This window comes from Galleria mellonella, unplaced genomic scaffold (assembly GCF_026898425.1).
Source record: "Galleria mellonella isolate WM207_F2 unplaced genomic scaffold, CSIRO_AGI_GalMel_v1 utg173, whole genome shotgun sequence".
Lineage (NCBI taxonomy): Eukaryota > Metazoa > Arthropoda > Insecta > Lepidoptera > Pyralidae > Galleria > Galleria mellonella.
Window position 1 is genome coordinate 327,357 of NW_026442016.1, and position 27,769 is coordinate 355,125.

At 32.7% G+C, this 27,769-nt stretch overlaps 1 protein-coding gene across 2 annotated transcripts; it reads left to right on the plus strand.

Annotated features, from left to right (window-relative positions):
- Positions 1 to 2,850: 2,850 nt before the first annotated feature.
- LOC113513204 (protein spaetzle) lies at positions 2,851 to 27,082 on the plus strand. Of its 2 annotated transcripts, none has more exons than XM_052893308.1 (7): positions 2,851 to 3,112; positions 20,252 to 20,585; positions 20,889 to 21,058; positions 21,450 to 21,560; positions 22,403 to 22,497; positions 23,075 to 23,259; positions 25,481 to 27,082. In XM_052893308.1, the coding sequence occupies exons 1-6, from the start codon at positions 3,056 to 3,058 to the stop codon at positions 23,253 to 23,255; spliced, it is 948 nt and encodes a 315-aa protein (XP_052749268.1). In that variant the 5' UTR covers positions 2,851 to 3,055; the 3' UTR covers positions 23,256 to 23,259; positions 25,481 to 27,082. The 2 variants fall into 2 exon arrangements, with proteins under 2 accessions (XP_052749268.1, XP_052749267.1); XM_052893307.1 differs by having other exon boundaries at positions 23,075 to 23,243.
- Positions 27,083 to 27,769: the final 687 nt, after the last annotated feature.

Below are 27,769 nucleotides of genomic sequence, written 5' to 3' on the forward strand. Positions count from 1 at the left end.
TATCTATATCTTAATTCTAAATTTATTTGTAAGTTTTTTTTTTTTAATAATCAATTTTCAATAAAAACCTCTATGTAAAAATATTTCTCAATATATTAACATAGGATAGAAGATAAATAGGTTAGAAACCAATTGTACGACTATTTTTTGTCAGTGAAAAGGTCCGTTAATTTAATATTCTTTTTTCAACAAACAAAAACTGTTTCTAACATAATAAAATTGACGAATAGGACAGAGGTACCCAGGCAGACGACTTTTGTACAAAATCTCCCGTTGGTTGATCCAGTTAGTATAATTTGCACTGTCTGAACTTCTTCCTTCTAAGATTTGTTTTGAATAGTTATTTACTTAATAGAACCATCTTTTTATTAAAATAATTTCTTTAGTTTCATTTAATGGTATTAATATTACATATATCTATACTAATATTATAAAGAGGAGAGATACTTGATTATAATAGAATTTACTCAACCATTTTTAAAATTTCTTTCATCTACATAAAGCTACAATATTAGCGAGTAACAGTTTGTTTTATTTTCGAAAAGACAATCTATCTGTGCGTAGCCAGACCGGATCACTAGTTAAAATATAACGACTATCAATGTAAAGTGGGTAATAACTTTTCTAATGATCAAAATCATTATCATTAACTTACGATCTTTTGTTGTTTCCGACAATTGTTTCTATAAATATATAGACATATCCTGAAATTGTATGAAAATCCCAATAAGGTACTGACGTAATATGTACATCCTGTCCTTGTTGTATAAAATTTTGTTTGATTCTTCCGTTGCGGATTATCTCCAAGAGGAATTTCCCTTTAGAATTCCCAATCTCCGTGTGTTGTCCTAAACATCATACATTGGAATTACTGCCAGACTTTGGAAATCTCGCTCATATAATACCAGAATGGTACAGAGCTTTCATGCCTACTAAACTCAAAGAAAAAGATTTTACAATACTATTGACAGTTGAGTTAATTATATGTATAATAGTTATTCTATATTCATATACATTTATTTATATTTTTTATTACATTTATTAATATTATTTATTTATTTATCTTTAGTCTATTATTAACTACTACTAATAATAATTAATAATAATATAATTTATTATTTATCATATTATATTTGCACCATATATGTTACGCTTTATATACAAACCCCGTAGATTTCTCCTTTCAAGTTCTCAAGATTGACTGAAAGAAATTTCTTGAAGGGATAAGTCCATCTCTGTACATTTTTGTAATAACCTAATATCTAAATTAAAAGTGTTTGTACAGAAGCATATAAATAAAAAAATAATATTGCTTTTCTGGTGACTACTTGAAAATACTAAAATAATTAGCTTCATTAGGTATCTAGTAACTAACATAACCTATTAGGAAACAGATTTATGTATAGATTTATAAAGATTTATTCTTTTCTTTTCAATAGTGTTCTCTTCGGTTGGTGCAAATAATTCATGCAATTTCTTTCAGCCAGCTCTATCCCAAACCGTATCTCTAACCTCCCAATACGACATGACACCTAGTGTTATGTCACTGTCCCATGTAGTTATTCCTCGATTATTATTTAATATTATAAGAGTTATACAAAAAATAACGTCAACGATATTTATAACATAATAATTTTATATATATTCCGGTATATATTTAATTAATTATAATAATACATATTGTAAATTCCCATAGGCATGACCTTAGGAGAGTTATAATTATATCGATACAGTTATAATTTTTAGAATAATTATTGGAATAAATTTAAAACTATTTTAAATTAATAAATATATGCTCACGACAGTAATCGCTAATGGTGTAATAACAGTGACTGATCGACTGTTGCAGTTATTTCAACAGACTTTAATAATGAAAGAATTTTTAAAATTAATTTTAAAATAGTATACCAAACTTGACATCTGCTGGTTATTTTATTACAATACTACGTTACACAAAAAAAAAAACTTCAAATATGACAAAACCAGTAATTTTTATTTAACAACTAAAGTAATGAACGAAATTTGATAACATTTCCATGAAACTAATCGGTTTCGTATCGATTCGTTTTAGATAAAAAAGAATTTTCCAAATCGGTTTATAACTGACCGAGTTAAATATAAAAACAATACATTCGTATTGATAACCTCCTTTTTTGAAGTCGGTTGAAAAATCAATTTAGTAGTTTAGTTTTGAAATCAAAACGTCTTATTTTCCCATAATTGAAGTCACAAAATCGGCATACGCTGGCACTTGGCACTAATGAGGGATGATAGGTGAGAATGAAACCAGGTTAATGTAAGCATCGTGATAAATTTATTAAGAATTAACCACGATGGTTTTCCGCGAAAACTGCGTGGAGGTCGACCTCACAGACTGGATCTCGATACCCACAACTCCTTCTCCCTCCGACTTTTTTGCCGTTATAATACTCGACATACCCGCATTTTGCTAAGCGTATTAGAATCCAGTGTGACAAAGAACAATCCTATCACCACCACTCCAGTTAATTTAATTTTTCATCGATGTTTTTCATCACCGGAAAGTTAGTCGCAAATTTAAATTCACACAATTTTTATAAACGATCGTGAGATCCAAACTTGCGACAATATATTTGAATATTTTATCCAACAGAGAAGTGATAATTAACCTTAGCAACAGAGAATGCACGATAACAACATTTTGAACTTCGAACTTGAAAGTGAATGGGTGCAATTGGCAAGAAAAATCGAACAGCTGCTGTCCTTAAAAAGTGGCCATCTTAAAATGAGCCTCCCCGCCTTTTATGCGTTCCGTGTACAATGGTAAAGTTAAGGAGCCGTGTAGGTCTTCGATTTATTGTCTCGCGACGGCGTGAACTGCTCAGCCGGTGCGGTCGGTCAGTTGTCACACGTACGTGTAAAGAGGTGCACGTTTAGGTATATCGATATCGACAAATAAGGCTGGGACCCTGCGTCATTACGAGTCGCAAATAAATCGCGTGAATTTCGTCATGTAAGTTAATAATTAAACACCACGCGCGCGTTGTGGTCGACGAAACATTGTGAACATGGTTATATGTTTTTCAAGAGCATAATGTATTGGATTATTCAATGTCTCGTTTGGATCAGTCTGGTGAGTATTTACATTTTTTTCCAATCATTAATTTTATTGATCGAGCAGTCGGCTAGTGTTGAAAATGAAAGTACCACTTTCTTCTCTATAAGCGACAGGTCGTGCATATTGTAAGGTTTCATTTTATATTTATGTATAAAAAAAAAACAGGTTAAATGCTATCTGTACACAATTTTTTTTTTTTTATTTATATAACGTATTTGGAAATCTTGACACGTATAATGAATAACATTACTAAAAAAAAAAAGTTTAATATTTAATCAATTGAATTTTAATAGTCTTTTGTCTGATTCACATTTAAATAATAAAATTCGATAAGGAGACATTTTAACGAAGATTGTTTACAAAATATGCCAGGTATATATATAAAATATACATAGTAATATATATAGCTATTGTTACTAGTAGTGTTATTAAAATGACAATGGTAATTAACTCGAGATACATTTTATAGGTATATTTTGTTTATTTGTTTACATTAATATGATAACTTATGACTTCTTATCTCGATTTTAAAACGCTTAATTGCCGTGACATAGTCGATATATTTTCCGAGTAATGTCGTGAGGCGATAAATCTAGTCGTTTTTCATAATGTACTAACTAGTACATGATAAGTAAAACTTGTTCCGACAAATAGAACAAGTAGCATTTATACTTTTATTATGCTATTATGTAATACATAATTATTAAACCATTACGTTAGTTAATTAGTTAATTGCCTTTAATATTATTTTCTTTAAATCCCTAACTATTACATTTACGTCCAAAGCCGTTATAAAAAAAAAGGATTTGCGCGCCTCTTTAGAGATGTATAATTTTATTATCAATATATTTAAAAACTTTTTATTGTTATAGCTGATCTTTCAAACGTTCGTGTTTTTTTTTATTGGATGAAAATGGAATGGTAACCCCGCCTGCGCTAATGGGATACGCTGGCGGGGCACCAGTGAATGGTGATCGATGAGGATGAAATCAGACCAGTTAGCCCATCATGATAAATTCGTCTGGAATTAATCATGATAGTTTTCAGGGGGAACCGCGAGGAGGTCGACCTAGTTGGGTATATTGCTAGTAATGAGATTCTCAGTCTCCATTACTAACAATCCCTTTCCCCCCAACGTTCGTTAATCTGATAAGTGGTAGTAAGGAGCTACTGCTACCTATCCAAGCATATGGCCTACCTGATTCGTGTGTTAATCTGCCTATAAATGCCTGCAATGGCACGTTGCCGATCCTGAAGAGACCTCTTTACCCCCTTTTGAAGAACCCCATGCTGTAGTCTCTCGGAAAAACCACGGCAGGGAGCTTATTCAATAACTTGAGTGTTCATGGGAGAAAACATCTCTTCAGCGAACCCTTAAACTGTGGAATGAGCTACCTGCTGATGTTTTCCTTGGAAATATATGGAGTATAAAAAAGGGTATATTAAAGGTTCTTAAGAGTTTTTTTTTAATGGATGATAATGGAATGGTAACCCCACCCGCGATATCGGTATACACAGGCGGGGCACCAGTGAAAGATGACAGGTGAGGATGAAGTAGGTCAGTTAGCCCATCATGACGAATTCAACAAGAATTGTTCACGATGGTTTCCAGGGGGAACCACGTGGAGGTCGACCTTATAAGGCATATTGCTAGCAATGGGGCTGTCAAACTCCATTACTAACAATCCCTTTCCCCCCGGTTCTTAAGGGTCGGCAACACGCACGTGACACTCCTAGTGTTGCAGGCGTCTATAGGCTGTTAGTAATCATTTACCATCAGACGGACTATATACTTGTTTGCCACCTTTATAGTATAAAAAAAAACTAAAAATTCATCCAAAAACATTATCTTTGTAAGGATAATATGTCTGATGACGGTGTTCTGTAATTAAATGTAAAACACAATAATTATGAATCGTCGAATAGTGAATTGTGATTTTTGTGGGCGCCATTTTTTACATTATGTACTAGTAATCACAACCAGTAAAAAATCCAAATACCAGTTCTACAAAGTTCAAATATTATTATTATGCATAATAATGACCGTTTAAAAATAAAATTGTTTACATACATAACAGCAAAATCGTAGCTACGTGATTAGGAGAATTGATTCATATAAAGATATAGGTATTTGTCTAAAATACCACCTGTGGTTTTATTATGTAACTCGATTGCTACTAGTTCTCATTTGTATAATCGCTTTGCTAGGGGGGAGGGCTTGTTAGTAACGACTATCAGTCGCATTACTTCCAATATACAATGTCAGGTCGACCTCCACGTGGACCCCCTTGGAAACCATCGTACAGAATTCCAGGTGTATTAACCACGATGAACTAATTGACTTGTCTTTTCATTCTCACCTATCATCCTTCACTGGTGCCCCGCCAGCGTACCGTTAGCGCAAACTGGGTTACCATTCCATTATCATCCATAAAAAAATCGCTTTGCTATTATGAATCCATTATATCTGAAACTTGTAATGGCAGAGTATATTGCCATACTCCTAAGACCCCTCATACATTGCCATTCCTGAGTACTAAAGCATTATCTAGTATCTACCTAAATTATGATGTACATACTTATTTTTAATATATAATAATGGAATGTTAACCCCGCCTATGCTATCGGTATACGCTGGCGGGGTACCAGTGACAGATGATAGGCAAGGAAAAAGGCAGTTCAATCGTCCCATCGTAAAAATGATCGGGGGGAACCGCGTGGAATTCGACCTGTTAGGGTATATTGCTAGCAATGGGACTGTTAGAACTCATTACTAACAACCCCTTTCCCCCCTTTTGCCGGTAGTTGCCACGCTTGTCAGGCGGGAAGCTGCTATCTATCCTTCGCCCTCGCTTAGTCGCCTCTTACAACACCCACGGGATATATATATATATATATATATATATATATATATATATATATATATATATATATATATATATATATATATATATATATATATATATATATATATATATATATACCATAATACCATATTTTTTATGACCATTATAATTTTTTTTCTACATTGTTTTGTTTAATAGTGCGTCGACTCAGTATTAAACTGGCGTACTAGTACCTGTTATACTTGAGCTTACGTATATCCGGCTATATATTATTATAACTTGAGATTATAAACAATTGAACATATTATATGCCGGGGGGAAAGGGATTGTTAGTAATGAAGACTGAGAATCCCATTGCTAGCAATATACCCAACCAGGTCGACCTCCTCGCCGTTCCTCCTGGAAACTATCATGGTTAATTCCTGATGAATTCATCTTGATGGGCTAACTGACCTGTTTTCATTCTCATCTATCACTGGTGCTCCGCTAGCGTATTCCGTTAGCGCAGGCGGGGTTACCATACCATTATCCCTCATCAAAAAAAATTCTCAATTTAAACGTAAATGGCAATACACTGTAATATAATAGTTAAAATCGGCCGTTTTAAGGAAGGAAGTTTTAGTTTTTATGAATCCCCTATTCATATAATAGTGTAATTATACAAAAATACACTTCATAGAAATTAGACCGAATAATGGGATTATCCTAAATGCCAAGTGAAAATTTGTATACGATTTAAAATATATGGTTTATATTTATATATTATGGATTACTGACATAATTATGCTAGAGTAATAATGTATATACATATTATTTTTTGTTAAAGTAAATAGACGCTATGTACATTATAAATAAGTAACCAATATAAGGCACGAACCAGTTTCCATTGCCCGCAGTATAAATTACCGTTTCATAACCGTTACAAACAGACAGATAAAAAAAAATACTTTTTTGTTCTTATTGAGATCCCTCATATCGATTTTTCTTAAATATCTCCTACAGACAACAATATAATTACAATTTAATTATATATATGTATTTATAATGAACAATTAGTCTAGAAAATAAAATACATGAAGAATGTAGAAAAATAATGATTCTATCTTGAATATCTTGTAGGAGTAGACAAAATATAACCTGATGTGAATGACCTCTATGCGAACGTCTCTAGTTTCGCCGACATCCGTATTATAATTACCTGTTTAGTCAACTTTATATCCGACATTCTCTCTGCGTGTCCGACCTACCACAACGTGCCTATTCTCGTCTTTAACCTACTTCAAAGGAGATGATTCTCAATTCACTTATATAATTGTTGTGTGCACAAAGACGGAGATCACTGCCGTGCCAATCTTGTTCTAATTCTATCCTAATTAAAGTCTTTTTTCGTGTAACAGATTAAAATTCAACCCAAAATATTGGCCCTATATTTGATATATAGAGCTTTATGGCCGAGTAGTATACAGTCTACATAGACTTACAAGACATCTAACATCGTAAGTTAACTAAAAACTCTAATTACAAATTAAAGTGTATGAATTGAAAGAATTGAAAAAAACATTTAAAAACATCTATAATCCCATATTTATTAAATTTTCCTTTCCCGTGGGTGTCGTAAGAGGTTATGATGGAAGGATGGGTAGCAGCGTCCCTCTTAAAACATCACCAAAGCCTAACTGCGGATGCCAACCGGTCTGCCAAGCGTGGCAATTACTGGCAAAACCCCTCTTATGGAGGAGCAGTGGACAATTAAGGGCTGATATGACAATCCCAAATTAATTTAAGAAAATCCAACAAGTTTAATAAGTCTTTTAGTTAAGTTGTAAGTTACTTTGTACAAAAGTCGAGGACCTCTGTCCCATTCGTGTTTCTACCGTGAAGAGTTGTGTTTGCATGACTGTGTTTCGGTTTTGGGATATGTCGTGAATTTACTGGGTACAGAGGAATAACACCTGAGTCCTCAGGAATGGCAACGCATGGGGGGTATCATGGGCGAAACAGTATACTCTGTTATGCCCATGGTACTGCTCATGTCTATAGGCGACGGTTACCACTTTCCATCAGGTGGGCCGTCAGCTTGTTTGCCATTCCAAGTTGAATAAAACAAACAAATATAAAACAAGTTTTTTTAAGTTAAATTAGTTAACCCTATTGAGGATTATAGTCGAAGCGTATTTTATTTTTTATTATTATTTACAGATCGTATTTATCCAATACTATAATAAAACAAAAAATCATATTACCAATCCGTCAAAGATAAAAAAACAATTGGCATTTTGTTAAAAAAATATTATCGGCGTCAATTTGCAGACGTGTGACGTCAATCGCCAAGTGTGATACACCGTTCAATTTGCAGAATTGAATTCCCAAAATAAACATAAAAAACCAATTTCGAAATTTCTCTCAAGTAAAGGTCTAGTCATATTAAAACGTGCAATAACAATCTGACACTGTGGGTGCAATACTAAGATAAATATAGACAGAGATATATAGATATTCTTTACTTCTCCCTCCAAATACTACAGTAATATACCTAGCAAAAACTAATTAATAAAAAAAAAGATTTTACTGAACTGGGTGTTATCCTGTGGAAGCCATATTACTGATTGATATACTTAATTAGAATTATTTTGGTTAATTCCGCTACTATTAGTGTGTGTAACTGTTAATACTCGAAGATGACTCACCAGACAGTATCACCGTGAATCCGATTTGATTTTTCAATCGACTTCAAAAAAAGTAGTTTCTCAATTCGCTTGTATTTTTTTATGTTTACTACCTCATAACTCCGTCAGTTCTAATCGATTTGGAAAATTCTTTTTTATCTGAAAGAATATACACGTACTTACAGATTGGTCTCATAGAAATGTTATCAAGATCGGTTCGGTAATTGAGTTTTTAAATAAAAATAACTGGTTTTCTCACAATTGAAGTCGGTTTTTCATGGGACAAAATCTTTAATTGTCATCGATATTATTATTCGTCACCATTCCATTTTACTCATTAAAAAAAAACAATCTCATCTGTCTGCGTTCTTTCTCTAACTGTTCCGTTCGTCGCAATATAAACAGACCTTTATTTAAAATTACCACTGGCCTAATGTATAATTTATGCACTAGCTATTTGTAGATAGAAAACGTCTAACTGCGTCACGATTTTAAAATAGGTATTCCCCTATATTACATGATAATATGCTAATGTCCAACATTTAGATAATGTGTTTACCAGAGGGGACACTTTGTACAAAAATCGTTTGTTTGGGCACCTCTATCCCATTCGTGTTTCTACCGTAAAACAGTTGTCTTTGCATGACTGTATTTCGGTTTGAAGGGTGGGATATAGCTGTAAATTTACAAGGTACAGAGAAATAACACCTGAGTCCTCAGGAATGGCAAAGCATGAGGGGTTTCATTGGCGAAACAATATACTCTGTAATGTCAATAGTATTGGTCATGTCTATAGGCGACGGTTAACACTTTCCATCAGGTGGGCTGTCAGCTTGTTTGCCATTCTAAGTTGTATAAAAAAAAGATATTGTGTCTGTGCTAACGATTTGAGCGTGGTCGTCTACGAACGTGTGTTGCAATTAGTTTTAAGGCTAACCTGTACCCGGTCCATTATACTTTTTTTTTAATACAAACAGACTTGTTTATAAGCTCTTTTAAATCGTCAATTTATTATTAGTACACTGCTGAGTTCGCGATCTTGTTATCTACTAATAAGAACTCGCATGAAACTCAACAATTACTCTTTTCAAATTATTATATACAAGATAATTTTACTGGGTACAGAGGAATAACACCTGAGTCCTCAGGAATGGCAACGCATATGGGGAATCATGGGCGAAACAGTATACTCTGTTATGTCCATGATACGGTTACCATTTTCCATCAGGTGGGCCGTCAGCTTGTTTGCCGTTCTAAATTGTATAAAAAAAACCATTTGCATTGGCTATTGCCACTAAGTATAATTAGAATTAAGTTCTAATTATTGACGGTTTTTTTGGTTTTCGTATTTATAAATGTCATTAATTAATTCACCATTACAAGTTTTACAAAAAAAACCTTAAGATACTTGTCAACTGATTTCAAAAGGCTAGTTCTAGGCCGATCATGATGATTCATTTGTATCCTTTATTGGTCTTATTTAATTTGGTGTATATATTTTTAAAATATTATGCAGTTAAGATTGGAATGCTACAAAACGGTTTTAATTAATGAAGGGCATAAAATATAACGGATCCGGTGAATGTGATTCAGTGAACGAAGCAAGTACTTGCATTCGATATCTGATATCAAATTTCTGTAGAAATCAAGATGATTTTCAAATCAATTTGGCTTAATAAAACAAATATAAAATGGTACATACATTTGATTGTTAACATTAAATTGGATGTTTACAATCTTTTTTTTTTTATTGGTTTTTAAATTTTTATTTACTTTTTTTTTATTGGTTTTTTTTATATTTATATAGATACGTAATTTTATGTTTTACTCATTGTTATTTAAAAAATATCGATACAGAATATATAGATTTGTTGCCGCGTTTTTTTTAATGGGTGAAAATGATCCCTCCTGAAGGGTTCCCAAGTATCTACAAGTGGGTCGCGGAAGGTCGCGAAACGTAAAAAACTAATGATTTAAAAACGTAATCCATGTCTGTTTTATATATATATATATATATATATATATATATATATATATATATATATATATATATACGCATTTGATATTTATAATATAACAAAAAATATACAGATTTTTTTTTGATGGGTGAAAATGGAATTGTAACGCCGCCTGCGCTAACGGAATACGTTGGCGGAGCACCAGTCAAGGGTGATAGATGAGAATGAAAACAGACCAGTTAGCCCATCATGATGAATTCATCTGGAATTAACCATTATAATTTTCCAGGGAAAACCGCAATTTTCTCGACCTGGTTAATATGTTAAAGTGATTCTCAGTCACCATTGAATACCTTGTCGCCTTGTTGTCTTAATAGAATCGGTATTTAATGTTTTTAGGTGTCGTAGTCGATTAAGGGAACATAATGTTCGCTGAATGGGTAGCTGCGTCCCTCTTAAAACTAACTTAACACCAAAAGCCTTACTGCATCCAAGCTTACCGTCTACCAATCATGGCAACTAATGGCAAAACCCATATTATGTTGGAGGCCTATGTTCAGCAATGGATAGTTAACGACTGATATAATATATATATATATATATATAAAAGAGATTTCTTCCAGTCAACCTAACGCAGTGATCCTTTTTGTTAGGTAGGTATATTTTACGAAATAGTTTTTGTTTTATTTATAGGTTTTCCTCTGATTTAGTATTTTCCACCATTTTATCACTGTCATTTTTGTATTGTTTTTATACAGTATAAACTATAGTCTATAAGAAAAATCATTAATACAAATGAAACTAAAGTGCAAGTTGAATTCAAACGTTAAAGGTTCCGTACATAAAATAATCCAAAATTAATTTTTTGTTCTCTTTAGATAAAAAGTTACTGAATCAAGTACATATTATAATTATATTCTTAATAAACAATCTCAATAGTTTTTAATTACCTACTGTGTATAGCCATATCAATACCGACATAGATATGTAAATATAGTAACGCCTTGTCCTTCGAATAAAATAAACCGAAGCTAGTTATGATTAAGACATAAAAATTATGATAAATAATTCATAACAACGTAATAATAAAATAACCTATATTGTATAATATAAAGTACTAGAGTGTATATTTAATTTGAGATTTATAATATTATAAGCAATTTTACCCAACTTTATCTGCTTTAATCATAAAATATCCCACATATTAATTAGGATATAACCTACCCGCGTACCAAATTTCATTCAAATCCATTCAGCTATTTGAAAGTAATTAATCAATCAAATATCTAAACATTTTTATACTCTTTCACATTTATAATAAGCAGGATTCAAATTAGGATTAATTAAGATTTTTATTTAAAGTGGATATTTTTTATTTGTATTTTTATATTATTGTTCTTGTTAGCTCCAACTTATAGACATTTTCTAATATGTTCATATATATAATAAAAACTCCGTGTGTCATTTTAAATTTCCATCTGTTTGATACATCATTAATAAATACTCCGGTTGGTGCAGTAATAGTCTTTAATATATTTAACAGTTTTAGTTTTACTTTAAAATTGATATATTATCATAAGATTTACAGCGTAACAATAAGACAGTCTTGTAGTAGTATAGTGTCACACAGGGCGTCTCAACCGAGCGATTGATATACAATTTGCAGGGTAGTTTGCTGACCGTTCCGTTGTAATCAATTACACGGCATACCCACTACGTTTATGCCGGTCCGCCATTGTCTAGGCATGTATTAGTTTTTTTTTTTTTTTTTATGGGTGAAAATGGAATGGTAACCTCGCGTGCGCTAACGGGATACGCTGGCGGAGCACCAGTGAAGGGTGATCGATGAGAATGAAAACAGGCCAGTTAGCTCACCACGATGAGTTTATCAGGAGTTAACCATGATAGTTTCCAGGGAGAACCGCGAGAAGGTCGACCTGGTTGGGTATATTGCTAGCAATGGGATTCTCCATTACCATTCTCCATTACTAACAATCCCTTTCCCCCCTATGTATTAGTGTTAACACCATCTAACTTTGGTGACAGGGAGGAAAGTAACCACTTGGTTAATTTCTTATAAATTTGCCACGATGAGCTGACTGGCCTGAGTTCATTTATACGTTTCAACATTCACCGTCACAGCATCATTCTAACCTTATCTTTTAAAAAAATTTCATCATCTCGATAATAATCAGCCTTTAACTATCCATTGCTGGACATAGGCCTCTCCCTAGGGGGGTTTTGCCAGTAGTTGATACGCTTGGCAGGCGGGTTAGCAACCGTAATTAGGCTTTAGTGATGTTCGAAGAGGAACGGTGCTGCCCATCCCTCGACCAATAAGTTCCATTAGTCGCCTCTTACGACTCCTACGGGAAATAATGTATATCTATCTTTTTATTGTACGGATAATCTGGTAACATTGTTTTATTGTTACCCTATTCCCTTTGACCGCAACAGAATATCAGTGCTTTGCTCTTTTGAGGGCGAAGCAACAAACTGAGTTGTGGCCATTTTGTGTTGCTATGGCACACTCACAAACGAAAATTGTATTAAGCTTTATGAATTTTTTTTTATCATTTATGTTATCTCGCTTTTTTTGTATATGTAATTTGTGTGCTGTAAGTAAGTAATGCAAATAAATTATCTATCTATCTATCTAAATAAGGGGTGGCCCATTCTATGCCGGGACCACAGCAAAAAAATTTGTGTTAGAAAATAGCAATAACAAAGCGTGTTAATTATTTCAATCAAAACGTTGAATTCTAATATGTCGATGAAATATGGGCATTCGAAACAACAATCGATAAATACCTCTTATTTATTATATTAATAAATTTATGTACTGTGTACAGTTTTATCTCAAATATATAGTCTCCTATAATAATATCCTGCAGGAAAATTTATAATTATAAAATTGTTTGTCCTGTCTGTATATTAATGTACAGCCAAAACTACTAACTCTAGAAGACTATCATTAAGAACATAACCTGTTTTATAAGGTAACCATCCACTAAAAATAAATTTTGAAAATTTCAAGTTAATGGGAAGAGGGATAGAAATGGGAAGTTTGCATGAAAGTTATTTTTTAAGTTAATATTGAATTACATCTATTGGAGCATAAATGGATATTTATGGCGTTTCAGATTATTTGAATTTCACATTTTATAGTAGAAAATTGACAGGGAAATTTTGGTTTGGTTCCAAAATTGGAAATGTATTTATCTTCCACGCGTGCAAAGCCGCGAGCAACAACTAGTTTATTATATTTCAATAATAGACGTAACTGGGAAAAACTATAGCGGGATATTGCGTGACAACAATGGATGTTTTATAGGTAAAACCTTTGTTTTCCCAAATGACATTAAGTTGAATAATAAATTATAAACTTGCTAGTATTTTTTTTTTATTTTAAGGGTTTTTACCTTCTTTGGATATATCAGCACTATCCTACTGTGAACTGATTTCTCAGATTTTTATCTTACAGAAATAGAGGATTAATGGATATCAATAATTTACAGAGATGTTAAAAAATTTCTAATTTGAGTACAGCTACTATAGATTTAATAAGATCAATGATCATTTACCTTAAAACGGAGCATGAATTATTTTCCATCAAGTTTATACGACACTTCAAAAAGTGTGAAAATATAACAATAATTGTTATTTCGCTTTAGCGAATAGTGAAGAATCAGAGGAAAGATTTCCTAACAAAGGATAAATGCAGCCCATGTTTAAAAGATAACATCAAAGCTAGTGGTTTTAATAGCACGTTCAGTTTTAATAATAGTTAAAATTTGAATAATTTCATCGTTTATTTCCAAATATTAGAGTCGCAACTCTTGTATTTCTTTTTTAATTTCTTACCTTTTTCTGAAAGTCAATAGACGATATTTTTACAATTGTTACGGAAGAAATGAACTCTCGAAACATAATCTACCTTTACGAACAATATATATTTATTTTTTTGTGTGTGTATTAAATTTATGATTAAATATGATATAATTAGTGATGTATTAACTTAAGTTCGTCTAGTTCTTGTTCGAGAATTGTAACAATATTGTGCACCACTCTACACGCTGAAATTGATGCTCCTTTCCACTTTGGGTTTGATTGAAAAGAGCTGTTTTAGAGTTAAGCTCGCCTTTGTACATATACTTACCTCTGTCATATCTGTTATATATTGCTAGTGTATTGCTAAAAATAAATAAAAATAATAATCATAGAAATGAGGCCCAAATTGTTTTTTTTTTTTTCTTGAGAAAAAAGAAATAATATAATAATATGAAGCGAATTAGACAGATAGGTAATTCAGATATGTAGTAGAAATTCAAAAGTTATCAACGAGAGTTGTAAAGGTTACTGTTAAAATTATCACAAAACACTCACTAAATGAAATTAGTAACAAATGGAAACATTCATTAAATTAATCGATATTTTATTTCATATCAATAGGCTGTGGTCGAGTCAATTATTTCTTTATTTATATTATCATTAAGTTCTGTTTAGACAGATTGGTCTTACCTCTTTTATTGAATTTCCTTTAATTATCAGTAGATACATTATACTATACTTTATCTACGTTAATATGGTATGCGCCTTCAACCTTTTATTTTAATATCTGATGCCATATACACACGTTCCTTCCCTTCCTTTCTCGTGAGTGTTGTATGGGATAACTAAGGGAACTTAATGGTCGAGGAACAGGCAACAGCATCCCTCTTAAAACATCACCAAAGCCTAAGTTCAGTTGCTAACCCGCCTGCCAAGTTCTGCAACTACTAGCAAAAGTCCCCTTATGGGGTAAGCCTATGTTCAGCAGTGGACAGTTAACGGCAAATATGATGATGGTGATATACAGCCGCGATGCTCTGTTTTTTTGCGAGGAAACGTCTTCAGTAGCGATCCAGACAGAAGCATGTTATATTCCCTAGTCGAAACCTTCTAAATATTTTACTCACACATTTATAACTTTTAAATTTTCAAGGGGCATACTAAGTTACTATATACAATCTATATACATCGATGTTAACACTTATCTTTAAATCGCTTCCTGTGAAACTAGTTACATCTGCATTATGAGGTTATATCCTCACACGCTTGAAACTGAATGGTCACGTACAGTGCAGTTTCAAAGGAATTTTCTCCCACAAACGCTCAGGCTGTGGAATGAGCTCCACGCCGATGTTTTACGTAAAAACTATAGTATGGGATTCGTCAAATTTGCCAACTCGCACGTGACACCCCTAGTGTTGCAGGCGTTCACAGGCTACAGTAACCGTTTACTATCAGACAGGCTGTATACTTGTTTGCCACATTCGTAGTTTATAAAAAAAATATATTATAATAATAATCATAAATACAAGCAACTTCAATCAATATCATGACACAAGTCTAGAGGTGAACGTTCGCAACGTTATCGCAGTTTTTATCGTGTCTGTGTTTCTGTTGCAAAAATATGTAACTCCTAACATTTATTATTTATTAATGCCATATTAATCAATTATTTTTTATTATGTAAGTGTTAATAAATGTATGTTATGTATTTTACATATTTATCATATATTTATTTATGTAATAAATACTATTATAAGTACTCATATGTAGGTATAGTATCTATATGATTATTTGCATTACTATACATACTTATTGTGCCAAATAGCTACCAGCTTTTTCTTTTCTCCTCTAACCAAAGGCTGTCTGGAAGAGATTGCTTAAGTGATAAGACCGCTCTTTGTATGTCATATGTGTAATATATTTATTTGAAATTGGTAGTCGCCTCTTACGACATTTACAGTAAAGGAAGGGGTTGTCCATTCTATGCTTGGACCACACGTCAATACTGAGTGCTTTGTAGTAAATAAATAAAGTCATATACAAGAATACGTCTTATCTGTAAATCAAATGGTTTACAAGTCCACGGCCTTCAATACAATTGTTTAAATTATATTTGATATACGCATGAAGGCGCCGTTTATGCATATTATAGTTACAACATTAATCATACTTAACCTGTTATTTGCTTCGACAATACCATAAATATCAACATGATATACAAGTGCCTATAGTCTAGACCGGTCCTAGCTTGGAGCGATGTAAATAAAAAAAAACTAAACATAACTCAGTGGCATCTAGTCCCAAAATTATATTGGGTCAATATTTGTACTATGGGTACTAAATAACTAATGCTGAAATACTTTTTTTTTTTAATTTTATAATAAGTCTGTTTCAAGCAACTTCAAAAATAAGGTTTCACAATTCGGTTGTTGTGTTTTTTTTTTTATGTTTGCTACCTCACACTTCCGTCAGTTCTAACCTGATTTGGAAAATTCTTTTTATCTGAAAGGTATATACACTTACAGATTGATGCCATAGAAATTTTATCAAAATCGATTTAGTCATTTAGGTTTCAGATCAAATAACTGGTTTTGTCACAAATGAAGTCGCATTATTTTTTGGGGCACAATCTTTAATGCATGGTACTGCTCATGTTTATAGGCGACGATTACCACTTTCCATCAGGTGGGCCGTTAGCTTGTTTGCCATTCTAATTTCTATAAACAAAAATCCTAATACCTACGAGAGAGATAAGTAGAACATTTTTATTTAGCCATCAGCTATCTTAATTCCGCTGATTTATATTTACGCTCCTTCACGACAATTGTCCACCTCACGATCGGACCTAACCACTACTTTGATAAATACAAATAAAGCATGTTTATTATTATTTAAATACTTACCTACTAAAATGTTTTACCTATATAAGAATAGCCGTTCAAAATATCAAATGGAATTGGCAGTGCGCCAATAAAATTAAGCAACCTAATATACACTGCTTAGTATTCACATCGATTGCCTATTTATAACAAATACTGTTAACCTACAAATAAATATAAAAGTCAATTATTTTTTAATTTATATATCTTATGAAGGACAATTACTTCCATTGTGGTTTATAATATAAACCACACAAAGAGACAAAAAATAAGCTATAACTTAATTATTATTACTTACCTACAATCTTATTTTTATATCCATATTTATTTATATTATTTACAATCATTTGTTGATTTGAAAATTTCAATAATCTAATTCGACCCACGCTTAGTGGTTTTTGTTTAAATTTATTCTACTAATACCACAATATAAGTACTAGTATAGTATTATTTACCAGAGGGATACTTTGTACAAAAGACGATTGCTTGGGTACCTCTGTCCCATTCGTGTTTCAACTGTGAAACAGTTGTGTTTGCATGGCTATGTTTTGGTTTAAAGGGTGGGATATGGCGTGAATTTACTGGGTACGGAAGAATAACACCTGAGTCCTCAGGAATGGCAACGCACGGGGGGTATCATAGGCGAAACAGTATACTCTGTTATGTCCATGGTACTGCTCATGTCTATCGGCGACGGTTACCATTTTCTATCAGGTGGGCCGTCAGCTTGTTTGTCATTCTAAGTTGTATAAAATATATATATGTATTATCTGTGAATAAATAAATATACTGTAGTTGTATTTAACAATATAGGAAATAAAAAAAGATAAACAAAAAATATAACAAATACACTTGAAAATTCCAAAATTTCATTGAAACTACGTAGGTATTCTTCATCCTCATCATCATACCAGCCGTTGACTGTCCACTGTTGAACTTCCCTTCCCTTGGGGGAGTTTTACCAATAGTTGACACAGTTTGCAGCTTGACAACCGCAAGCTTTGGTGACGTTTTAAGAGGAACGTTGCTGCCCATTCCTGAACTATTAAATACCCTTAGTCGCCTCTTACGACACCCACGGCAAAGGAAGGGATGGCCCATTCTATGCCGAGACTACACGGCTAGGTAATTCATAATATTAATTATTAATAAATCGTCAAACAATAACTCGATTAATCTAGTTACAATCAGCAAACCATAGCATATAAAGAATTGCGTATACATTACCAGTTTAATTACTTTGTAAGTTTTTTCTTATCAGTGGATCAATTATACGTAGGTATATATACCTTCATGCGTTTACCGTCTGCGTCACTAAAAATGATGACGCAAACCGCAAAAGTACTTACATTCTTTACTTCTGGCTTTCGAAGATTTATAGTCTTGATTTTTAAGAGGCTTTTAACGAAACTTACTAAAGTATGGCAATATTGAAGCAATTAAAAAATATAACTGATTGATTTAAAAAGTTCCCTGATAGCGAACCAAAGTGTTAATCAAGCTATAAGAATGTTCCTTATTAGTAAGATACCATTGACAATTTCGATTTTGGTGGCAAAAAATGTTTGAAACTTCAAAAGTAGTGCAAAGTTATTAGTGGTATAATGGCTATGTTAATTTACTAATCAAATTCCAAAGTGTAGAGCGCAATAGAAACAAAAGACGACAAAAGGTTTTATTTTCAACTGACTTCAAAAGGGGGAAAAGGGATTGTTAGCAATTGAGTTTGACAGCCCCATTGCTAGCAATATGCCCTATTAGGTCGACTTCCACGTGGTTCCCTCTGGAAACCATCGTGAACAATTCTTGTGAATTCGTCACGATGGGCCAACTGACCTACTTCATCCTCACGTATCATCCTTCACTGGTACCCCGCCGGTGTATACCGATAGCGCGGGTGGGATTACCATTTCATTATCACCCATTAAAAAAAAACTGACTTCAAAAAGAAGAAGTTTTTTTATGTTTGTTGACGCAACTCTCTCAGATATAAACCAACTTGGAAAATTATTTTATTATCTGAAAGAATACGTTTGTAGATTAATCCCATAGAAATTTTATCGAAATCAATTTATTAGTTTATTTTTTAAATCAAAATAACTGGTTTTGCCACAATTGAAATATTTTTTGTGGAACACAATATTCCATTTCTCTGAGTCTTTTTTTCTTGCACATAAAAATACATATCCGGAAATATACTACTTAATGCTTTATTTTAATTATTTTTTCTGTGTTGGCTTGTTAGCGAGTTACTTGTCGACGACTGTCTCTCACAGTAATAAAATTCAATAAATTAATTTCTTTATAGTTTACCAGACACGGATGTAAATTTGACATGGTGGTACACATTTCAATGCCTATTTATATTCTGAGTCATGTTAAACTGTTCATTTTTGTTGTATGAAAAATGTTATAATAATACCACTCATTAAGATTTTAGGAGTTGGTAAACGTCATCATAATAATGACACTTATTTTGTGGATCATTATTGTCATATTTTAATAGCACAATTAGTTTTGTGTGGACGTAAATGACCTTGAAAGTTTGTTGATTATGTTGTATGCAATGCGTATATTATTTTACCTCTTTTAAATACAGAGTATTACACTTTTTATTGTTTTTTTTTAAGTACGTTTGTTCCGTTGTGGAACAGGCTAAGGTCGGAGACCATGCTGCCTAATCTTCAATATGATAATTTGTCTGGAATCCTTTTTATTGTTTTCATACAGAGTAATTACTAATTGTTTATAATATCAAATATGTAAGTCTGTATTAAAAGTTTGAAATTTTCTTCGTCTATGGCATGTAACTCCAAACAAATGGATTAAATGCAAACTGATTTAATAAGAATGGTTCTTATGAAACTCTAATTAATAACTATTTCTATTAAATGAAATCCTCCATAATATTTTTAATCCATTTAAAAATTAAACCCGACTGTCTAATATAGAATATTATATTTTGTTACAGACATCGACACCGGCGTTTACTTATAATGACTACATAGAATATCAGACATCTTCAGAAAATCGAAATGAATATTCAAGAGACCCAGTCAGGACAGAGCAAATTAGTATAGGAAACAGACGGAGCTATGAACGAGTTACAGAACGATATTTGGAGGGATCGAATGAACGATCACATATGAGCGAACGATCGATCCCACTTAATCATAAGAGAGTGAATGAACAAAACAACAGAAGAACAAGCACAGTAGATGAAGGTTACAGAAGAAATAGCAATTCGTCGCTCAAAATTGTAAATGATTTAGCAAAGCCTTATCCTATAGTTAGTAATAGGAGAGGTAAGAAGTATATTATTTTTTTAATAGACACATTTTTTACATTATGTAATAAAAATAACCAAAAAATTGTTGCATCAATAAAATACTTATTAATTAATTATTTTAATTTTTGTGATAATACTAGTATTTTGCTCTATTTTTAGAGATACTGTACAATGAATAGGCTCAAAACTAAACATCTATGAATCAAATAATTCCAGTAAGTATATCGCAGATTCGTAGGTATTTGTAGAAACTTTAATGAACTATAAAAAGAAGATGTCCATCTAGAATATTAATGTTAATTCTCATTATCAATTTCAGCACAAGAAGACTCCAAACCGTCGTTAAGGGACAGTGTTGTGTTCCCAGGGCCAACTTCAAGAGCGCCATTATTCCGTCCGCAGATATCGGACGATAATTGTTTAAAACATGGTATCTGCGAGAGCATCCCTAATTATCCCACAGAACGAGTCGCTGCTATTCTAAAAGAGGTCAGCATTAATGCATTTATTATTAGTAAAAGTATATTTATTTGTAGTTATTGTTGCATATAAATTAACCCTATATTAAAGTTTATCACAAAAGAACTTTTTAATATTAGGTATACAGTTACTGATATTTTATTCCTCTACAAGTAAATCAAAGAAAACGTACCGCGCATGCGCCTCCTTGTATCAACGGCGTTTTGTTTCTGCTCAATCACTCCATAGATATATAATTTAATAAGAAGTTGTAAACACAAATAAATAAATTATCAAAAACGGTTCTCAATCGATGAAGATACCAATCGACATTTCATATGATTTCAAACGAAATTGAATTTTTTTGCAGCAATATCTTATTAAGTAGTTTTTATTAACTTAGTAATGTATTCATTTACAGCTGGAAAATTCAAAATATAGATTCAACGTAGATATTTTAGATACGCCAGAGATTGTACAAAGGATAGGATCTCCAGATCAAATGATGGAACTTTGTAACTCCGAGGAGAAGGTATCTATTTTTCTTTTTTAATAATAGACTTAGTGTAAGATACTTGAAAATATCTAGTCCTTAGAACAGGGTAGTGGTGATGACGTGGGTTTATTAAGGGCTGGTAATTCCTTATATAATTATAGGGGATTACCAACCTCATTGCTAGCAATACACCCTGTCAGATCGACCTCCCCTCGATTTCCCTTGGAAACCGTCGTACTGAATTCCAGATATATTCATCGCGATGACCTGCTTTTTCATTCTCACCAATCATTCCTCACTCGTACCCCGCTAGCATATACCGTTAGCGCAGACGGAATTACCATTCTATTATCACCCATTAAAAAATGTCGAAGACAATATTTTAGTCGAATTGTTTATTTAATTATTCATTTATTAACACCATTTTAAATTATTTTGAATTTTTTTCGATATCAGAACATCAGATATAAAATTCCCCTAGCACCGCATGTTATTTTCAACGAAGGCAACCTGCGGAACCTGCCAATTATTAAAATAAGCTATATAGTTCAAATATATATATTATTACAAAGGATATATGAAGTTCCAATGGTCACAGGTTCGATCTCTACACAGTACAAACATTTGTATTGGTGTCGTGGTATTTATTTGTTATTTATGACTCTACATCACAAATTGATGATAATAAAAAACCTATTACACACACATTATTACATACACCTATTTTGTAGACAGATTATTATCATTCGGGGATAACAATGTCTAATAATGCCGTACGGAAATAATTATTTCTGTATAGCAGCCAAAAATCCATCACCAGTTCAGTATCTTGATACAAAAATAGACCGTATTTACAAATTATATAATAACGTTTTCAGGTTGTGTACCCCGAAGCTGCATATGACGATAAATGGTATATAATAATAAATCAAAAAAAGACACCGCGACAAGGTTTCCGTGTTGAAATCTGCAGGTATGTACCTACCTTACTTAAATTTATAAAGTGGGCATTATCAAAATTATCCTCTTAATAGTACGTAGTTTCTTAATTTCACAAAAAGTCTTCTCAAACAATTCTGCAATTTAAAGTAATCAATAAAAATAATTTGGTGTTTACTACCAGTATTTTTAAAAATAAACAATTTCTTCGATGGAGAATATTTATGAGTGGCAACACCATCCACATAGATCAACACTGCATACAGTCAAACTTTCTACTAGATGAAATGATGGCTCCAATGAATGAAAGTGATTCAGGACCATTTCTTAAGAAACCTCTGTCCCATTCGTGAAGCAGTTGTGTTTGCACTACTGTGTTTCGGTTTAAAGCGTAGAAAAGGCAGTGAATTTACAAGGTACAGAAGAATAACACCTGAGTCCTGAGGAATGACAACGCATTGGGGGTATTATGGACGAAACAGTATACTCTGTTATGACCATGGCATAGTAGTAACTCGTGTCTATAGGCGATTACCACATTCCATCAGGTGGACCGTCAGCTTGTTCGCCATTCTAAGTTGTATAAAAAAATATCATTATTCTTTTTTCAGGCCTGCAAACGTGCCTTGCTCGAGCATAATCTATGTGGACGAGTCAACGTACAACGCGACTTGCATACAAAAGCATCAGTACCGCCAAATGGCCGCCCTCGACGAATCTGGCAATTTGATAGAGAAGGAGTTCAAAATACCTTCATGCTGCTCTTGCGCCATATCTGCTGTAAATTTATAATATTGTTGGTAGTTTGTAGACATCAGACGACTTTGGTGTGAGTTTACTCATTCAGAAATAGACATGCTTATGAACATGGATCTGCTCAGTCCATCCACATGTACACGTATAACAAAACATACCTGCTTTGTGTATGTAACAAGATTTTATTTATTTTAACTCTATATCCAGCTTTAATGATCATTATATCTGCTAAGCATTATTTCATCATCATCATCATGTCAGCCTTAACTGTCCACTGCTGAATACGAGCCTCTTCCTTGGTTTTCCAGTAGTCACCACGCTTGGCAGGCGGATTGGCAAGCGCAGTTAGGCTTATGTTTATTTAGATCGTTTAAGAGGGACGCTGCTGACCATTCCTTACCCTCTCTTTGTCGCCTCTTACGACATTCACGAAAAACGAAGGGGTGGCCTATTCTATGCTGGGACCACACGGACGGACCATTTTAACTCTATATATCCAGCTTTAACTATTGTTATACCTGCTAAGTATTATTCAGTTAAATTTTATAAATAATTTTAAATAATGACAATTCGCCTCCGTACTCATTACTTATTTACCTGCCTTTTTGTTGCTTTTAAATCCGTTGTCGTGCTCAATTATGTCAAAGTGTAATTTATATAATACTATGTTGAATATTGAACGAGAAATCACTAATTTTAACCGTTTACTGTCAACTGCTGAACTTAGCCTCCCCCATAAGTGGAATTTTCCCGGTAGTCGCTATATTTTAGCGCAATTTCAATTATGGTACAGATATGTATGTAATGTAATGTAACATATCTGTCATGCCTGTCTCCCATTAGAATATGCAGGAACAATGAAAATGAGATATTTGTTGAAAATGCAATATAAGTCTCATTTCATGCGCTTTTCACGCACATTATACAGTAAATTTATTTACCAGAGGGAGACTTTGTACAAAAGTCGATTGCTTGGGTACCTCTGTCCCATTCGTGTTTCAACCGTGAAGCAGTTGTGTTTGCATGACTGTGTTTCGGTTTGAAGGGTGGGATATGGCTGGGTACAGATATACTGGGTACAGAGGAATAACACCTGAGTCCTCAGGAATGGCAACGCATGGGGGGTATCATGGGTGAAACAGTATACTCTGCTACGTCCATGGTACTGCTCATGTCTATAGGCGACGGTTACCACTTTCCATCAGGTGGGCCGTCAGCTTGTTTGTCATTCTAAGTTGCATAAAAAAAAAAAAAATGTAATTGTTTATATTTATAATAGGTAAACCTATTATAAATATAAACAATATTGTAATCTTTTGGAGGAAACAATAAAGAGTATCTATCTATCTGTCTATCTATAAATATGAATATTCTCTTGAGCATGGATTTCAATTCTCCTCCAAACCTTCTATCCTAAGACAGGATATTAATTATCCTCCAGTGAAGGTAAATGCATCCGGCGTGTGCGTTCTACCTATAGATCAGGGGTTCCCAAATTTATTTTGTCTACTGCCCACTTTGAGAATAAATTCTATTTAGCGCCCCCATTTTTTCACCTACTTAAAAACCACTATTACTTCAAAATCAACAAATCACCCCCAAGCCTCTACACAACGCCCTCGTTTTTTTCTAGGCCTGCAGTGCCCACAAAGGGGCGTTATCGCCCACTTTGGCAAAGGCTGTTACAGATAAAAGAAACAAACATGCTTGTTATGCATTTTTTATGCGGAAAAAATAGAATGGTAACCTCGCCTACACTATCATACCATCATCATCATATCAGCCGTTAACTGTCCAGAGCTGAAGATAGGCCTCCATCTATTGGGGAGTTTTGACTGTAGTTGCTAAGCTTGGCAAACAAGTCGATAACCGCAAAAGTTGGGCTTTGGTGATATTTTAAGAGGGACGGTGCTGCTCATCTCTCGACAATTTAGTTCCCTTAGTCACCTCTTACGACACCCACATGAAAAAAAAGGCCTATTCTATACTGGGACTATACAGCAGCATGCCTACACTATCTGTAGCAATAATTATTATTATATATAAAGTCAGAGCAGGTAGCCACGACAAGTTGACCATAAATTAAATATGATGGCTTCCAGAAGAGATTACATGGAGATCGACCTAACAGGGTATATTGCTATCAATTGGACCACCAGTTCTCATTACTAATATCGCCCCCCCCCCTTCCATAATGTACATTAACTCTTTATACCTATACCTAGGTCCTATTAATAAAAAACAATTTTCTTTTTTTACAGAAAAAACCTGGAAAACATTGAAGGAGTTTAAAAAACAATTTGTGTACCTGGATTTAAACAGTGTTAATTGCGCTGGAAGATTTATTATGTGAATCGTTCTATTAAAATATTAATAAGTGCCACACCAATTGCCAAGTCCTCAACCTAGGATATCTTGTGTTATGAGGAACCAGGCAATAAACATTTGCGGAATAGATGAGATCGTAATGTTAATAAATTCTCTATCTATATTTTGTAATGAAAAGTCAATTTTATGTATGTAATATATACCATAATGTACCCATGATTGTGATATATCTACCTATATAATTACATATGAGTTTTGTTGCTTTGACCTACTAAGATTCAATAAAAAAAATATATAGCTGTATGCCTGATTTAGTATCAATGATAGTTACAACTCAACTATAATTTACACTGTACCTTAGATTATATACGAGAAGATAGAGTGTCTCCATATAAATGATTCGAGAAAAGCAACAGCTTTTTATACACTTTTGCGTGATAAATTGTTATAAGTGACTCCTTTATAACGGCTATATTTATTTTTTCTTATAATTTCTGCATCTTTTTAATGAGTGAATACTCATTTTATTTATTAAATATTACGTCAAGATACATTGTATATAGAACACTGCTTAAAAAAAAACGAGTCAGCTAATTTGACATTTAGCTGACAAAAAGTTAACCCGATTTTGAGACTCGATGATTTGTGTGTATAATCTAAAAATGTAAATAATTGGCCATTACAATTTTTTTTTCTACTATGAACAACAAACAGGCCATAAAAAAAGTCGATGACCCACCTGTTTCAAAGTGGTAAACCTTGGCCTATAGATATAAATAACGTTAGAATTATAAGTATATTATACGTTGATGATATAATGAACGAGATATTTACTTAAAAGGAGTGGATGAAGCATAGATTGAAAGACAAGTGAAGATGAAAATCCGATGGCCGCATCAAGTATATTTATATCCTAACTAATTCTCGTGGCTTTGTTTGCATGAATAATTATATTTATAAAGTATGCTATGTGTTAAGTTAGGGAATAACTTACCCGTGTACCAAATTTCATTCAAATACGTTCAGGAGTGATTGAGTAATAAACATACCAACATCTTTACAATTTTTTTAATTTGTAATATTAATAGGGTAAAATCAATTTACTAAGCTAAATAATGGTACACTTTCTACTATAAAAATATTTTACAATGTCACAAAACTTTTTCAATTAACCATTATTGCTTTAAGGACCAGTATGATTTAAATTTAAAAAGTCAGAGCTACTCTAAATTTAATCTTGGTGGTCCATAGCTTAATTCTTTATCTAAACTATGAAATAAATAAATATTTTTTTGAGATTAATTTTTTAATTTAATAACACAACAGGCAACACTATTGTCTGATAGTCAAAGATTATTTGGTGCATCCAAATAACGATAACTAATAATCTCTCTATAAATTTATGCTCAAAGCATGTCACACGTTATAATTTTATATGTAAGTTAATGTATATAAATGTTAAATCGATAGGTAACTGTTTCCTTACCTAATAGGTACCTATTTCTTTATTATGAAAAATAAATTAATTATTTTTATTAATAGTGTTTAATTTCTTTTTTAGTACCATAGACTTATAAATCATAAATTGTTATGGATTTAAATAAAAATTGTAAAGTACCTACGTTAAATATGTGAATCTATCGATGTAATTTATCATTATTTTTTCCTTCTATTATTGTACGCATACTGCCCGCTAATAAATAATTAATGCTCCTTTCCACTCAGGGTTTGCTGGAAGAGAACTCTTACAGAGTTAAGCTCGCCTATTGTACACCTTTATTTTATATATATTATATGTAATATTTTTTTGTGTACAATAAAGAATAAATAAATTAAATTAAATTAAAATTATTACTAGCGATTCCGTAAGATAGAAAGATTGGTGACGTCCAATGTTTTGACGAATTTATTGAAATTATTCCATATCATATAGATTTTTTTTTTATTTTCAGGGTTGTTCGTTTATTAAGGTCTCGCTTATGACTCACAGTACACAATAATTTCATTGCATAATCTTCATAAACACATATGATGGTAGCTTATAGACTTAGCCTACAGAAGTACCTAGTACAAGTCTAATTCATCGTCTATAGCTACAATATTAGAAAACTAAGTGTGCCATTTAAAATTAAAACTATATTTAAAATTGGCCAGAATTTAAATGGAAAAATAAATATTATCATAGGTGTAACTAAGCATGAGCATGGTCAATTAATATAGCA